The 18,006-nt window shown below is 38.2% G+C and overlaps 1 protein-coding gene across 1 annotated transcript in view; it reads right to left on the bottom strand.

The window, feature by feature from the left end:
• The window catches only part of KLF12 (Kruppel-like factor 12), a 600,750-nt gene that overhangs the window by 377,897 nt on the left and 204,847 nt on the right, over positions 1 to 18,006 (bottom strand). The window contains exon 2 of the mRNA XM_006882709.1: positions 10,506 to 10,569. Coding sequence (XP_006882771.1) covers positions 10,506 to 10,538 — 33 coding nt within the window. The 5' untranslated portion in view covers positions 10,539 to 10,569. The remainder of the gene's footprint in view (positions 1 to 10,505; positions 10,570 to 18,006) is intronic.

Below are 18,006 nucleotides of genomic sequence, written 5' to 3'. Positions count from 1 at the left end.
ATCAACAATAGACTTGATATATTGAACATTAATAAAAACCCTATGAGTTGCAAAAAAAAAAAAAAGAAGAAGTGTTCGCTTGTGATGTTGATCCAGCTTCTTGGTGTAGGTATAGGTTTTGAATAATTAACTGTTCTGGGATTTTTGCTCTTTGCAATGTTAGACAAGGTTTGTAGGTGTTGCTAAAAACTTGGCTTCCCTAGACCTTTGTCTTTAATTTGATCCAGGTGCCCTGCAGGCAGATGGCCCATCAAATCATTATCTGCGAGACAAGAGAGCTCAGGACCAGACTGTAGTGGGACAGCAGCAAGGCATAGCCTGATGGAACCCAGGGCCAGAACTCCTTGAGACAGGGACATCAGGAAAGGAGAAGCAGCAGAGAATGTAGTGTGCATTTGTTGAAAGCAGAGATTCTTATGCAAGAGGTCTCTTACTATTGACTGAGAAGCCACCTGAATTTGAGAGACTCTATCTTGCTGTTGATTGAGAAGCTATCTGAACTAACTGAAGGGTTAATGTAATGATCATGTAAAGCTAACCAGAAGATGTAATGCTTGAATAAATGTCTTTAATAATCAATTACTGTGTTGCTTAAGACTATAATTTCCTCAGTAAATCAAAATTGTTTGACTAAAACTATTATGTTGAAAGATGCTCATCTCATTTTTATGACCATTCTTAAAATTCTTTGGTTTAATAAATTATACAACCTACTTGGGTAATGTACTCTAAATAAAATGGCATAATGCTTAGCTATAAAGTGCTATAATCAAGTGACCAGAATATGAAATTATAAGAGCAAAGGAGAGGATCATGTGGATACATCTGAGCCTCCACAGATTATGGACAAAATGTTCAGTGGTATCATTAATTATTACAATCACTCCAAGCTGAAATATTGCAGGGCACTTTTGTATTTTCAAGGAACTACTTTAAAGCACTTTTGGAAAAGATTAAATAAAATATCATTCAAAAAAAACCCAAATTAAAAAAAAAAAAAAAAACCAAACAAACAAAAAAAACCCCCACCATGCAACATTCCTTTGGTCTCTTCAGGCAACAGCTTTTGTTCTAGGTGTAGATTTCGTAGGAGCATGAGTAAATGTTCTGGGATTCCCATTCTTTGCACTGTTAACCATTGTTAATTATGATCCACACAGTCAAATGCCTCTGCATCGTCAATAAAATATATACAGTCATTGTTCTGACATTCTCTGCTTTCAGGTAGGATCCAACTGCATGGTTTAAAAAAATCAAGAAAGGTTGTGTGTCAGAGTTTCAGTCTCTCTCCACATCTATTCAATCTGTACGCCGAGTCAATCCTTTGAGAAACTGAACTCTGAAGAGAACTGAAGTGACATGATAGGAGGAAGACTCGTCAATAACCTGTGTTATGCAGGTGATATAACCTTGCTTGCTGCAAGTGAGGAAAACTTAAATCAGTCAAGCACAATCAAGTGTTCTGGGATTCCATTCTTCTCAAGGTTAGCCACAATTTGCTGTTGATTCACATAGTCAAATTCCATTGTGTAGTCAATTAAACACAAATAGACATTCTTCCGAGATACTCTCTGCTTTCATTCAAAATGCATCTGACACTGACAATGATATCCCTAAAGCTATGACCTCTTCTAAGCCCAGTTTGACTTTTTGGCAGTTCTTTGGACGAAGTTGTGCTAAAAGAGAAAAGTATATAGACATACCAGGAGTCTATCTCCAACTTCAGAGGTGTCTTTGTTTTTAGGTGCTTGGCTCTGCAATGGAGACAAGGACACTCTAGATATAACATCTCTACTTCAGAGGGTATTTAAAATGGTAAACTAAACAGAAAACGTGGGCTCATCTAGGTCGTACTATCTGTACCTGGTCCCATAATATACTTTGGCAAATACTGGTCCCATTTAAAGAGAAGCCACAGGGGTAACGATGCACAATAGCAGCAAATATCAGAAGCAAGAGAGAAATGTAAGCAAAAGGTCAGTGAAGAATAAATATCTCAGGAGGGATTACTCAAACAAACAGAAGAAAAATTTGGACAAATAAAACATGATAGAATAAAAAAAAAGAATTACAAAGAGACTTCTCTCTCTGTAATACCATTGAAAGAAAGAGATACAGGATTCGAGGAGAAGCTCGAAGGTTCAAATGATAAAACTGAAGAGAGGAAAACATCAGACAGACCTATGAAACACAGCAGAGGAGAAAGCCACTTCTGATGCAAAAATGAAGACATTGAAAACATAATAAGGAAACAACTGAATGTAAAAAATGTTAGTAAAACTTTAAGAGTAAGAAAATTTAAAAAATGTAAAAATGAAGACAAGTGATATGGAAAACTTTTCTTTAAAACATATTATTCCTATTGCCAGGGTACCAAAGAAGAGGTTAAGACCAATAAAAATGAAAATATAATTTAAATTTCATTTTAAAGTGGCCTGATGTAAAAGTAGTCATCACTTCTCAGAGTAAGAGAAGACTATTTCAGCCTTCACAGAAGATCCAAACATCAGAAGATACTGAAGTAATGCTTCCTGATGTTACTGAAGGAAATAAGAAGTCAGATTCAATCGTCTTGGTGATTATGATTTGTTGTTGTTAGGTGTCCTCTAGCTGACTATGACTCTTAGCAATCCTATGAACATCAGATATGAAGCTGAACACTATACTGCGTCAACCTCATGGACTCTGTCATACTCAAGTCCACTGTGCTGGTCTTTGTGTTAATCCATCTCATTGAAGGCTGCCTTCTCGTCTGTTAACCTTCTACATTTCCCAGCTTATATCTTTCCCCAAGGACTGGTTTCTTTTGGAAATATGCCTAAAATAAATACAGTAAAGTTACAAGATCTTTGCTCTAAAAAGCATTTTGGTTGCACTTTCCTTTAGACAGACTGGATTGTTCTTTTAGCAGTTCATGCTCTGTTCCATTCTCTTCACCAACATCAAAGTTCAAAGGCACCAATTCTTTTTGTGTCCAACCTGTATAGAAAGCAACTTACTCAGCGTCCAACCTGCAAAGAAAGCAACTTAAAATTCCATGGCTTGGATCAGGCTGATCTTAGTCTTTAAACTGACATCATTACGCTATAATTTTGGAGAAATACTTGGCAGCGTATTTCCCTAATGCAACAGTTCTTACGAAGTCTTTTTTACTTCTTGACTGTTGCTACTACCATGGGTGTTGATTGTGGATCTAAGAAAAATGAACATTAACAATGTCTATCATGATGTTGTCTATTCATGTAGTAAGGAGCATGCGGGGTTTTTATTTCTGTTTCAACACAATCCATATTGAAGGCTTCCTCCAGTTGTGATGCCACATTCTGCTTCATGCAGTTCAGCTTTTCAGGTCAGTACGATCCTTTTATTTTAAAAGTTAAATTAGGTTATTAAAAAAGCAGAGTTATTCAACCAAGTTGTTTGTTGGGTTTTTTCCCCCCTTTCTTTACTCTTAAGAACATCACTTTGTTAAAAGAACCTACTCATTAAACTTATTGCTATGGAATTAGTTTTGACTCATAATGATCCTGTATGACAGAGTAAAAGTAACTTGTAGGATTTCCAAAGACATAAACTTATGGAACCAAACTGTCACATTAGTTAGCAATCCAACCCTTACTCCACTGTACCACCATGGCTTTTTAATAAAAGAAAACTAACCTGAAACAAGCAAATTCCATCTGCTTAAATTACTTTTCTATTTCTTCCTTTATACTGGAAGCAAAATGAAAGGATAACAGCCATTAGAAATACCAAGTATATATGTGACAGTGTATTTCTAAAGCTATGCTGGACAATAAATAAAGGACATAAATACTGATGACATTGAATTGGTGTGTCGGTGACTACAAAAGAGACTAGAGACTGTCCTGGTGATGTGGTCTGTAAGATGTCAGGCAGTTGGAACCCACGAGATGCTCTATTAGAGGAAGATGAATAGTATTGGCCTGAACAAAATTACAACCTTGGAAATGCAGTGGAGGGCAGCTATGAATCAGAACAAATGCGAAGTAAGTGGGTGGAGGTCATTGTTGGTGGTGGTGTTGTTTTAATGGATTGTCAAAAAACAAATCTGAGACCAGAAGAACTAGAGGTTGCCCATCAATACTTAACTACCTAAAAGGTATTACAATAAACTCGAGTAGATGGTGAGGGAAATGGGGAACAAACTCACAAACCAGGCTTATGAGTTCATCAGAGAATGATGGGGCCTTGGAGATTATTGCCTTTAGCCATTCTTCAAACCTGGAACTAAGCATACCTTTACGGCTCAAATTTCAAACAAGTGACAGACAAGTCCACAAAGGGAAGAAGATCACCAGGAATCCACTCACTCCTCAGAATGCTGCAGCTGTTGTTACATGCTATCAAGTCAACTACAGCTCATAGGAACCCTATGAACAATGGCTGTGAACCTGCCCCTATCCAGAGCCAACCTCATCATCTCCACCACACTTGACCCTACTCTCACAGTCACCGTGTCAATCCCTCTCATTGAAGGTCTTCTTCTCTTGCACTGAGTGTCTTCTGCCTTTCTAAGAATGATGTACTTCTCAAAGGACAGGCCCCTCCTAAGAACAAGACCAAATTATATGAGAAAGAGTTTCATCATCATCTCAAGGAGCACCCTGGTTTCAGTTTTTTCAGGACAGACTTTTTGTTCTTATGCCAATCCACTGATATATTCAATACTCTTTTCCAGCACCACAACTAGAGGCATGGGTTCTTCTTTTGGCATTCTTAGTCATTGTTCAGCTTTCAGATGCACAGTAAGTGAATGAGAAGACCATGAGCTGGATCAGGTGCTCCTCTTTAGAATGCTGTTGCTAAGTGCTGTCAAGTTGTAGATGACTCATAGCGACCCTGTGAACGAAAGACGTGTATAACTTTCATCCTTCCTCCAGGTTCATAGGGTTTCCAGGGACAAGCTATTTCAGAAGTGGATGCCACTTCTGCTTCCAAGCTTGTTTTAATTGGGAAGCTCCACCAAACACTGTCCACCATGAGTAGTCATTATCACATTTGGACATCAGTGTCACAGTGTTCAGCTTCACAGCAACCACGAGTTACCTCTCTGTACAGCAAGTGGACAGACCAGGGCTATACTACCTAGAAGAATATTTGACCCAAGACAATTAAAAACAAGCCTTAGAACAGTCAGTTATATAATGTCAAGAAGTGGAAAGGGAGCTATTACACTGTGGATATTGTAATTAATGTTATTTTAAAATGTATATGAATCATTGAATTGAAAACCAATATGCTTTGTAAACTTTCACTCAAACCCAATTTAGAAATGGGGGGGATTACCAATTCAAATATGGGTTTATTTCCTTCTTATTATATACAGTTTAGTCTGTCAGTTAATTCAATCCAATTAAAGTATGGCTCGTAAATATTCTTCTGGGAATTAATATTCAACTTAGCTCAACTCTATGTATAGTCTTTTCAACTTTTAATCACACAAAGAGGTGTTTAAGGAGACTAATAACATGAGGAAGACACGCATTACTCCTTAGAATGACCAACCATGTGAAGTCAAAAGTTCAGCGTTTGCCCAAGATAAAGCCCAGAAGTCAGAGAGAGATAGAGGAAGTTCTATTCCTCTTTGAGAACTACAGGGAGGGGTGACTACATTTCAGGTATTATAATTAACAGAAAACAAAATGTGTGAGTGCGTGAAAGGCAAACCAAACTGTTTTGTAACCTTTCACTCAAAGACCAATAAAACTGAAAAGAAAGAAATCTGTTTTGAAGAAACACTGCCATCATACTCCGGAGAAGTGAGCGTAAGGGGAAAGAGTAAGGGTGGAGTGACTTGGTCTCACACACTCCGGACGTGTTGGAAGAAGACTTTATTCTTGTTAAATTAGAGGATCTGCAGCAACAAGGAAGGAGACTTTCAATGAGATGGCTTGATACTGTGACTCCAACAAGTTAACCTGATGGCGCCTAATAACAGTAATGTCTATGTCTATATATTGGTATATAACACAACTCATTGACTGAGAGTCCCTCCAGAAGGTTTTTGGGGGCTGAACTTGCAAAAGAGGAGACTGCTTATCCTTTCCCCTACATGGCCACTAGTGGATTTTTCACCAAAGACGCGCTGTCTTTGGATAGGCAGTATATTATGTCACCAGAGATCACTTATGGGCACATAGTTGCCTTAAACAATGCTCCCCAAATTTAACAAGCGTGAGGTGTAGGGTAGGGACATAAAGGGGCTTGGGATGCTTTTAAAATAAGCAATGCTGCCTCTTTTCAAATAATAAAGCCGTTATTCTATATTCATTAATCATATAATACTTTTCAAATTACTCTATTTCCCATAGGAATGTTGAAGCTGACTTGGCATAACACTGACCTAATTTAGAATGATATGCTAATAAATATTGTGACAACTCTATTAATTTCTCCTTAGTGATAATTATTAAATCTATTGATTTGACTTAACTTCCAATATAATTATAAATGTAGAAAATAGGATTATCTGCCACTCAATGCAGTTTCAAGAGGTATTCAATATGATGCTAAAGTAATGATCAAGACTTACAGAAAGTAGTCACGTACCATTTGTATCTGGAGATCTATGATCTCAGAGCTTCTCTAAGTGTGAAGACGTTTCCTTTTTGATGTGAATTCATACAATACTGTGAACCCTTATTTGACTAAAGAAATAAAGTAAAATGTGCTACTTTAGAACTCTAAAGCTTTCAAATGTTTCCTTACATGTCCTATGTTCCTAGAACTCTACAATATCTCTTTAGATGCTGTTAGTTGCTATTGACTTGATTGAAATTTACAGGAATCCATGAACAAGAGACCAAAACCCTGCCCTATCTTGAGCCATGCTCAAGTCCACTGCTATAGTCACTGTGTCAATCCATCTCACTGAGTGTCTCCACCTCTTTCACTGGTTCTACTTTTCTCAGCATGATGTCTTTTTCCAAAGACTGGCATCCTTAGTACGTGGAGAAAAGTCTCACTATGTTTGCCTCTAAGGAACACCTTGGTTGTACTTCCTCCAAGATAGATTTGTCTTTTCTTATGGCAGTCCATAAGATATTCAATATACATTGTCAACATCACAACTGAAAAGGGTATGTCTCGGGTCTTCCTCATTCACTCTCCAATATTCAGATGTTATCAAAGCAATTCAAAGTATCATGACTAAGGTCAGCCATGCTTTGGTCTGTAAGCTGCTATCCTTGGGCTTTGGCACTTTAAGTAAGTCCTTGAGCAGATTTGCCCAATACAACATGTCAAGAATTCAAAAAGACTCCTGAAATAGTTAGAATCAAACCCACCGCCATCCCATCATGTCAATTCTGACCAATAGGGATCCTACAGGATATAAAAGAACTGTTCTACAGGATTTGCAGGGTGGTAATCTTTATGACAATGAAACAGACTGTTACATATTTTTTCTGGGGAGGAGCATAAGGAGTTGAACTAACCTTTGGGTTAACAGTTAAGATAACCTCTGTGCCATGAGGACGCCTATTAGGATGGTTGTTGTTAGCTACACTTCACAAGTTGAGAAGATTAAAGGAAAACTCATACAGAGTTAAGTCACTGGTCCAAGACTGGGGATATTTTCCCCCGATTATACTGCCCAGGCAGCTCTCATCTGCCCACTTAGAACAAGCCAGTGCTGCCATATCTAATCAATTTGGTGATTTTTCTTAGCAACCATGGACACTTTGTTTAAAGACAAAGGAAGTTTGTATTGCTCCTACTACATTCTTCCGTTCTATGTGAAGAAATAGCTTTTGAACTTCAGAGCAAATAAATTAAAAGCAATCACACTATACATATTCATCACCTTCGAAGTAATAATAATAATGTTAAAAACAACCCTATTTTCTTAAATGAAACCAAGCATTCCCAGAAAAGCTTACTATCATCATTATGATTTCAAATGCAAGAAAACTAAAGTCATTGCACAGTGAATCCTGCTTGGTTCTATGCAGAAGTTGATTACAGATTTCTTAAATCCATGTTTTGGATACCTGTTCTAACTCAACTGGAGAGATGCAGGGGTTAAACATACTGAATTAAATGAAAAGTAAATGGAAGAAAGCCAGGGGTGTGGAGCTACCAACAAGCCACCATACACATCAAAAGGGCAGCTGCTGAAATACATTTAAAGATTAGATAGGCCAGGTTAGCTTAATGTTTGTGAGCAGAAAGTAACATAAGACTATGATGTTGTGGGTCTGAGTACAAATGCAAATGGAATGAAATAGTGTAAGAGGAAAAGAATAAAGGTAATAAAAGCACATAGATGATGAATGCTACTGGAATTGAGCATCCTAATATGAATAAAATAAACATTTTACAAATTCCATGGCTGTTTAAAGATTAGTGTCTCAGCAGGAAGATAACAATACCACATTCTGTGGCTCTGTGACAAGGTTTTATCACCCCTGGCAAACTGGTAAAATAATTTTAAGAACCATATTCAAACCACTTTTTCAATTATGTAGACAGTGGCAATGTTGCCTTCGACTTCTGACAGTATTAAACTTCATTTCCATACTGGCCATGTCAATATCTCTGAAATAGAGAGAAGATCCATTTCTAACCTCTGCAATTTTCTCCCTGAAACAGACTTGGTGCAAAAGCAATTAGCCTCAGATTTAAGAAGGCAAACACCAAGCAACACTGTATTCTGTTCTACAATATCTATAATTGAAAATATGAATCAAGAGTATGATAAATAAAAATGGCAAAAAAATAATTCAATGGGATAAAATATTAAGTTAAATGTTCACTGCTCTCTCATCTACACAAACAATTGAAAACATAGACTACAAGACACAATCACTTAGAGTAAATAATCTATAATATATTGTGGTCATTTGTGATAATATTTGCAGAGTTAGTCCTCAGGGTAAGCAGTAACCCAATGATTGCCTCCACTATTTCCAATAGTTGTCACCCTCAAATTAGTTACAGAGCAATGACAGTGCCACTATTTGTAAACTTACATAGTAAATTCCGAGCTGTATAAACAAAAAGTTCAGGAAAATTGAACAAAAACATAATGTGTGACTATCAACACATCATGCATAAGAAGAAATGTATTTTTATATTAATGATGTTATGTGGAAATTTCATGTTTATATAGCTAGATAAAATTTTAATTTGTAAGTTTGCTGTATTACATCTTCCAAACTAAAACCATTTGTCTTCACTCATTCATTCCCATTGATACCAACCTACCAGGCCAGGTGATAATTGTTCTACAAAGTCTTCAAAGTTGTAAACTGCGATGGAAGCAGATCACTATAGCTTCCATCCATGGAAGACCTGTGGGCTTGAACTGCTGGACTTCTGGCTAGCTGCAAACACCTGGACAACTATCTTAAATTAAAAATCTCAACGAGTTGCTTCACACTCACTTCGGTTTTGCAGGCTGCAAAGATACAGCATTAGATGGCAACTATGCGCTGTATTAAGGTCATCAGGTTTGTTAAGAACCCATATGCATTTTAAAAAGCCAATTACTTTTTTGTGCCCTCATGATCGTTTTTACTGTTTTTCCATCTTTTTACTATCCCTCTAAAAGTCTATTTTTAACATAACTATTTAAACTATAATTATAGATAAACTTGCATAAAAACCAGTCTCCCTATACATCCAAGACTCCATATAGGCCAGAGTACAATTTTGCTCTGTGGTTGTTATGTGCCAGTAAGTCAATGACTACTCATAACACACCTACCAACAGTTCAAAGCCCTAGCCCAAACATGACTAAAGTGTATTAGATGAAGTTCTACCATCATTTCTTCCTCTGAGAGATTACTTGTGAAACATGAAAACTAGTTGCTGTGGAGTTGACTCAGGTTCATTTTTTAACAGAGTTCGTCGTGTTCCAGGGGGTTTCCAAAGCCTACGGCCTTCTGGAAGCAGATCGGCAGAACTCTCTCCCAAGGTGCCTTTGTTCTTCTTAGGTGCCACTGAGTCACACAGGACTCACAGTGACGCTATGAACAACAGACCTGAATCCTGTCGTGTCCTGTCCTGTGCCATCCTCACCATCTCCAACACACTTGAGCCTATTACTGTAGTCACTTAATAGGGTCTTACTCTCTTTTACCAACCCTCCATCTTTCCAAGTATGATATAGTTTTCTGAGGAACAGCCTCTCCTAGCAACTTGTCAAAAGTATTAAAGATGTCCTGGTCTCCAAGAGCACTCTGGATGCATCTTTTCCAAAACATACCGGTTCATCCTCTTGGTAGTCCATGGGAGAGGGGCCTTTAGACGGATTCAAATTACCAAGGTCAGCAGTTCAGAGCTACACCAAGACTTCTTGTCTTATATCATTGTGCTCAAAATAGAAGCTAAGTATTACAGATACATGTGTGGAAAAGTACTGAGTTTTTGTTTTATAGTCAGACAAGTAAGTGCTTTAATGAGAATAAAAATACTCTAAAAGCAACACTGAAAATCTTAGTATTTTCAACATTACTACATACTTTGAGGAACCAACCTTTATTGTTTTCCTCTTCATATGTATATTCATTCATCCATTTGTTTCTAGAGTCACATTGATCCTAAAAAGAAAGCAAACAAAAAGATAGTAAGAAAATAGTCCCCTGGGTTCTTAAGGTATAAAGTTTAACAACAATACAGTTCTTGACACTCTTGGTATGAAAGGGAACACACTAAAAAGAAAGGACAGCTGTTGACTTTTCCACCTTTCAAATTTTTTTTATTTGCTTTTTCCTTGCTCTTAAACAGCTGTGAATGAAACCCAACTATGGCATAGCTATGATATCCTCGATATTATGCCAAGTGAAATATCTCAGTCACAAAAGGACAAATACTGCATAACACCTCTGTGATAAAATAGAACAGACATGCGGGTTTGGGGAAGGAATGGGGGGAAAAGGGAATAGATAATTAATACTGCATCAGAACAGATGAGGGGAAGAACTGTCCGAAAGGAATAGATTTTATATATACATACACACACACACACACACACACACACACACATATACATATATACATACATATATATATATATACACACGTATGTGTGTGTATAATAAAGACCTGGACAAAGAGAGACATAAGATGAGGGCGTGAAGAAGAGTAGCAGAGAGGCCCATTAGCAGAAGGAAGTTCTATGTTGGTCAGGATCAAAATAACATGAAAAACTAAATAAATATTTATCATTTATAAATAGCTTCTCACAATAAAACGTGTATATGTGCTTGTGGAAAAAAAAAGTATTTTTTTTTTCATTTCTCAAATCCCAAGAATCCTGATGTCACCAAAACTAATTTAACACGGCTAGACTGCAGAGTTGAGCCACCACAGACCATTTGTCTCGTTTTGATGTATGGTGGAAAATCTTGCATATTCTCTCTTGGCACTAGGTGACTTGCTTCACAATTTCCATTTCATGAGGCAAATTTTCTTTGGCACTCAGGGAAGCCTGCTTAACTGTATATTGGACTCTTTCTAAGGGAATCTCACTTAGAAAGGGACACACCTTGGAGTTCCAAGCGGCACCCACAGTACGCCAATGTCTACAGAAGCAGCAACTGGGCCCACATCCATGCACGTGCCTCCATAGATATGAGGCGGAAAAGAGCTCACTAATAAGAATGTAAGTGCAAAAAAACTCCCAAGTTCCATACACTTGGCCTGTGAAGGAGACCAACCTCTCAGTTCATTCCGTGTGTGTGTGTGTGTGTGTGTGTGTGTGTGTGCGCGCGCGCGCGCAGGGAGGGAGAGAGATTCATAGGTATGTCCTCACTGTAAGTCTCTAAACATATCACAACTACAACTCTTATCGTTACTAGAAAAGTTCCTTACAAAGCAATATAAGAGCAGTATTTTAATATTTCAGAGACAGAGTTAGTTTGGTTCTCTTCAAATTCAGAATGCTACTCTCTTCTACTCACATTATTAAATCATAATGTCATATCCCTAGAAAGAATTAAAAAGTCAGCTATGACACCATGTGTCTTGTGAAATAATACATCTTGTTCTTTCCAACCCTGGAAATATATCTATCTAACAAACTGCAATATCTGAGGAAAATGTGCCAGGTGCTCCAAAGCTCACTCATTACAATTCAAAACGTGATATGGTAAATTTTTAAATACTTGAATATATCATGAGCCTTTCTGCAGCAGTGAATTAAATAATGCTTAATCTAAAAGCCATTAACAATTCATTATATGGTACAATATATGTATTGTACTATTTTTTTGCTTACTAATTTATGATTCTTGACTATTTAACATTTGAAATAAATACAGTTCCACATAAGCCTCTGTACTGAAGCCTCTGCCGATCTGATATCGTCATACAAGTGGAAAGGACATCTCTGAGCAGACTCTGGAAGATTCTAATAAAAACCCAGGTCCTGGAGAACAGAGTTGAGCGAAGAGTTCAGAGAGGGTCCACTAACCTTCATTACTGTACTTAGATACCCTACTCTGTCCCTTTAATTCCTTCCTTAGAATGAAGATTTAGAAGGACAGAAGTTATAGAAATCAGAACAGAATAATAGGAATTTTTCTGTCAGAACTTCAAAGTATCTGGCCAGACTCTTTTCAAAACAAGTAGTAACAGATTCACATCACTATACAAAAATGTATCCTATACTAACACAGTGTGATTTCTATTCTTTCTTTCCCAACATCCTGCGTAGTGCTACAAGATGTTTTTACACATTTGTCAAATGATAAAGAGTCCGATGGGTTAATTATGTCAGAGGGAATGAGGATGGCACAGGACAGGAAAGGGTTCAGAGTCTACGTTTATAGGGTCCTGAGGAGCTATACCCTTGTTGGCACCTCACAAAAACAGTAATCAATCAGAAAAAAACTCAAGTGAAGAAATCCTCTGTTAAATCAATGAAGTAGGGTTTTTTCCACACAAATGATCATACAACTTATATTTTTAGGCACAATTAGTCTGTAGGCTAAAATAAATGTTTAAATAATGTGAACTAAATATATGCATAACCTCAGGAAGCTTTTACAGCACTGGGATTTACAAAGTATCTTAACATCATCAATCGTCCTGATAACTGTGACGAGCAGTGACATGACTATAACATTTATTTGATAAGGAGGAAAATGACCTTGGAAAGATACTAAGGTAACAAATCAGAGATTATCAGAGTCCTTATGAAAATCGCTTTGTGTACAGCTCTTTGTGACTTCTCTTTCTCTACTATGTTTATAGCCAAGGATTATTTAAGTGTATACTTCTAGATAAATTCGTGAACATTATGCTGTAAAACTTTTACTTCCTATCCAATTCAAGTTCCTGAGAGAACACTCAAGACCCATCTCTTAATCCTTATACCCTTATACCTAATGAATTACCTCTGCCAAATTATCATACTTTGAATAGTGCACACACACACCCCGCCCCAAATTTTTTTAAAACTCAATAAAAGAATGAAGGCACAATTTAAATAGAGAACACCCATCTTAAGTTTCACCTCTGTCACTGACAGGCTGTGTGACCTTGAGAAACATATTTGACCTCAAGAACTTAGGTTCTCTCTCTGTTAATGCAGAAATAAGATTTACTCTCTTAACCCTTGTTGGTAGTGTTGTTGCTGTGTACTGACCCTCCAGTGAGTTTTCAGAAGCAGTAAAGAGCACAGAAGAAGATTGCCTGTTCTTCTCCCTCAGAGCAGCTGGTGGATTCAAACCACATGCCTCTGGGATTGCAGCCCAGTTTCTTACCACTAGGCCACCAGAGCTCCCTCTGTTAACCCTTAGTGGTTAGGAATTGTCTTGACGATTCAAAAGTACATGGTTAGAATGCATCAATTACTCTAGAGGAAAAAGCTTGGAAATCTTCTCTTGTGCCTTTTAAAACCCACTGGACGGTCAGTTATAGATTGGTTTTGACTTGAGTGTACTCAACAACAGTATCAGCCTAACAAAGGCATATCAAGAGGATGTTATCCAAACTGAGAAAGGGAACAGGCTGTTTTCTGAACAGAGCAAAGGAGCACTATATGATTTAAAATCAGGGAAAGGATATGTCAGGTTGTATCCTTTCTCCATATCGATATTATTAGCATGCTGAGCAAATTCTTCTAGAAGCTGGACTCTCGGACAAAGAATGAGACACCAGCGTCAGACTCATTAACAACCTGCATTATGCAGATGATAAACTTTGCTTGATGAAACAAAGTAAAGAGAACTGAAGTGTTTGCTGCAGGAGAACAGAGACTACAACCTTCAAAATGGTTTACATCTCAACATCAAGAAGACAAAAGTCCTCACCATTCAACCACCAGGCAACATCATGATAGATTTGATGATTTACTCTTACTAGAATCCACAATAAACACCCCTGGCAACAGAAGTCAGGGGGACTTTGTTGGGGAATTCTGCTGTCAGGCACCTCTACAAACTACTGAGGGGCAACAATGTCAGTTTGAAGACTCAGGTGGGCCTAATTCAGTCGAGGGTCTTTTCCATCACGTTGATACACATCTGAGAGCTGGGAATAAATAAGGATGGCAGAACAGGAATTGATGCCTTTGAGCTGTGGTGCTGGAGAAGAGTACTGAATATCCGATGGACTGCAAAAAGAACATATATGTCTTGGACAAAGTGCAGCCCGAGTAGAGTGCTTCCTGAAAGCAAAGATGACAAAGCTTTGCCTCACATCCTCTGGGCACATTTTTAGGAAGACTATTTTCTGGAGTGGGTCATCATGCTTGGAACTTTGCGGTAAAAAAAAAAAAGGAGCCATAATAAAAAAAAAATAATTTAAAAAAAAAAGAAAAGTGGCAGTGGTTTCTGAAACAGTATTTTGCATAGGACTTCCCATCTTTTTTCACTAACAGTGACTGGTCAATTAGAACTACCAGAGAAGCAAACAGAAACATTAGCAACATACCTACCTACCTATGGACTGCACCAGCAGAGCTCCCTAAAAATACCCTGGTACAGAGGGAACTGTGATCACATAGTGTGTACGCATCTGTAGTGCTAACAAAAGCTGCACTCCTGCTGAGCTGAATCCACCACTGGCTTCACAGAAGAAAGATAGGTAGATTCCTGCCATGTAATTCACTGACTTGGGAATGTAACAGAGGGTTAGCTGTGAGTTGTTATGGCAACAAAAGCCTGGTTTCATAGTATAATATAAAATGCTGGCTCTCAAAGTTAATTATTCTGAAATAACTCATTCATTAAAATGTATAGCAGCCCTTTTCATTAATGTATGAGAGCATCTTAGATGCCCAAGATATTCTTCTCTGGAATCTAATGGAGATGTTGATGGCGGTGTTTAGGGAGATAGAGTTACAAAGTGAAAACCATTTCTGTTTATGAAGAGACACAGATATAGCTAAAATTCTATTGAAGTACTCTAAATCAAATATAAAATTCTTTCCAAAAGGCAGTATTTTATGCCTTTGATTATGTCTCTTGTTTTCATTATTGAAGTAAGTGACCAATTCTTTTGTTTCTGTCACCTAACGACACTTGAGAATCATTTAATCCAGGAACGTGAGCATCACACCATGTATAATGGGTTTTTTGATGAGGACAGTGCCCTTTGAAAGTTCCGTGGTTTAAGAAAATTTGCTAGATAATTTGACAATCTATTTGGCAGAGCTAACTAGTATTTTAGGTAGGAAATTGATGAGGTAATAACTGTTATTGGAAATCTGCCACATTTCTATTTTATATTATGGCTCATTTTTGACCAGAGAGTTCTGGTGGCTTAATAGTAAGAGGTTGTGCAGGCATTTCAAGGGCTTGGGATTCAAATGCACCAGCTGTTCCTACAGAGAAAGATGAACAGTCTCCTTCAGTGCAATTTACAGCCTCTAAAAGGATGAGAGAGACAGAACGGGGGAGGGAGGGAGGGAGGGAGGGAGGGAGAGAGAGAGAGAGACTGACTCTGACTTTAACAGTACTTAAATGTTCTCAATATTTCAATTATATTCTCAATATTTAAAGGTGTCATATATTGAAGTAGAGCTGCTCAGAATATTTATCAACATGTCTGGGCCATAATTCTTAGTGGTTTGCCAGTTACAGGGTGATTTAATCACCACCACCCCAACCCCATGGTATACTCTGATGTCCTCAGTCCATCAGTTATTAATGGGGCCGTTACTCAAGTCACGGACCTGATCAGTTGTCAAGGGCGTTTTCCTAGAATGTAGACTGCATCACCTTAATCTCTTACAACAGATAAAAGGAAAAAGATGCTAGCACATAGAAGGGAACCTAGTACCACCAAGAAAGAAGAGCCAGAAGCTCACCAGAAGCTCTTTGGACCTACGGCCTCTGTCCTGAGACTCTCCAAGATCCAGAGGATACTAAGACGCATGCAGATCTTAACATATAACCAAGCTCACAGATGCTGAAATGAGACAAGGCCCTTCTGTCAGAGCAAACAGAGAAAGAAAGCCTTTCTCTCAATTTTTGCCCTCAAGTGGTACATAAGCTTTGCTTGTTGAAAGGAAGGAGGATTTGAAGTACTTATGGCAGAAAATCAAACTGAAGCCTCCAATATAGATTGTATCTCAATGTCAAGAAAACAAAATTTCTCACCATTAGACTTATAGACAGCATCATGATAGAGAAAAGACTGAAACTGTCAGCACCTTCATCTTTCCTGGATCCACAGTCAATACACCTGTATCAGTAGTCAGGAGAACAGACGACTGTATTGTACTGCCAAAGTCTACAGTCAGGGACCTCTCCAAACTACTGAGGAGCAATGATATTAGCTTGAGGCCCAAGGTGTGTCTGATTCAGACCATGGTCTTTCCAATCACTTACTATGGTCGTGAAAGCTAAACAGTGAAGGAGGATGACAGAAGAAGGAATGCCCGTGTACTGTGATATTAGAGAAGAAAAGTACAGATTATCACATAGAGTTCCAAAAGAACAGACAGATAGGAGTCGGAGAAGGTGCAGCCAGAGCACTCTTTGGAGGAAAGGATGATGAAGCTTAATTTCACATACTATTGCATGGAGAAGGAAATCATGCAGGGAAAGGTGGGGGGATGGCAAAGGAGAAGAAGACCTTTAATAGGGTAGATTTATTCAGTGACTGTAGAAGTGGGCTCATGTATATGAGAGATTGTGAGGATGGCACAGGATAGGACAGAGTTTGGCTCTGTTGTTCATATAGTATTAGTATACTACTACTATACAGAGTACAAGTCATATTCAACAGGATGGCATGCAACAATTATCACCTGAGAGATTACATTTCTGATGGTTACAAATCATGCATTTGTGGTAATTATGTTGCAGCTGTATCAAACAGCTAAAATAAACAGCATTATTACATTCTAAACACTCTGGTAGCATCAGGATGGATGGTGAAGAGACTGAGATTGTTCACAGCTTCAGTTTGCTCGGCTCCATGGTCAACACTCTTGGCACCAGCAGCCAGGAAATCAAAAAACATATTGCAATGGGAAAGTCTGCTGTTAGGGACCTCTCTAAAGTACTCAAGAGCAACGGTGTCTCTCTGGAGACTAAGGTGTGCCTGATAGAGGCCATGGTCTTTGCAATCACTTGTTATGCATCAGAGAGTTGGACAATGACTAGGGAGGTCAGAAGGAGAATTGATGCCTTTGAGCTGTGGTGCTGGAGAAGAGTATTGAATGTACTACCATGGACTGCCAAGAAAACAAACAGATTCATTTTGGAGAGGGTTAAACCAGATTACTCCTTGGAGTCAAGGATTCTGGGGCTTCTTCTGACATACTTTGGACACGTTGTAAGGAGAGATAGGTCCTTAGAGAGGGACATCATGCTTGGTAGGGTGGAGGGACAGAGCAGGAAGGGAAAACTCTCTATGAGGCGGATTGATTCAGTGACTGGGGTAATCGGGATGGATGTGTCAGAGGCAATGCGATTGGCACAGGATAGAGCAGGGTTTAGGGCTGCTGTACATAGGGTCGCTATGAGTCACAAACAACTCAACGGCACATAACAACAACAACACACACTCTGGAACCTTAA

This window comes from Elephantulus edwardii, unplaced genomic scaffold (assembly GCF_000299155.1).
Source record: "Elephantulus edwardii isolate Elephantulus edwardi_28Jun2011 unplaced genomic scaffold, EleEdw1.0 scaffold00023, whole genome shotgun sequence".
In the NCBI taxonomy this organism is placed as follows: domain Eukaryota; kingdom Metazoa; phylum Chordata; class Mammalia; order Macroscelidea; family Macroscelididae; genus Elephantulus; species Elephantulus edwardii.
Note: the sequence above shows the minus strand (reverse complement) of the source record. Positions and strands in the feature narration are given on the sequence as shown.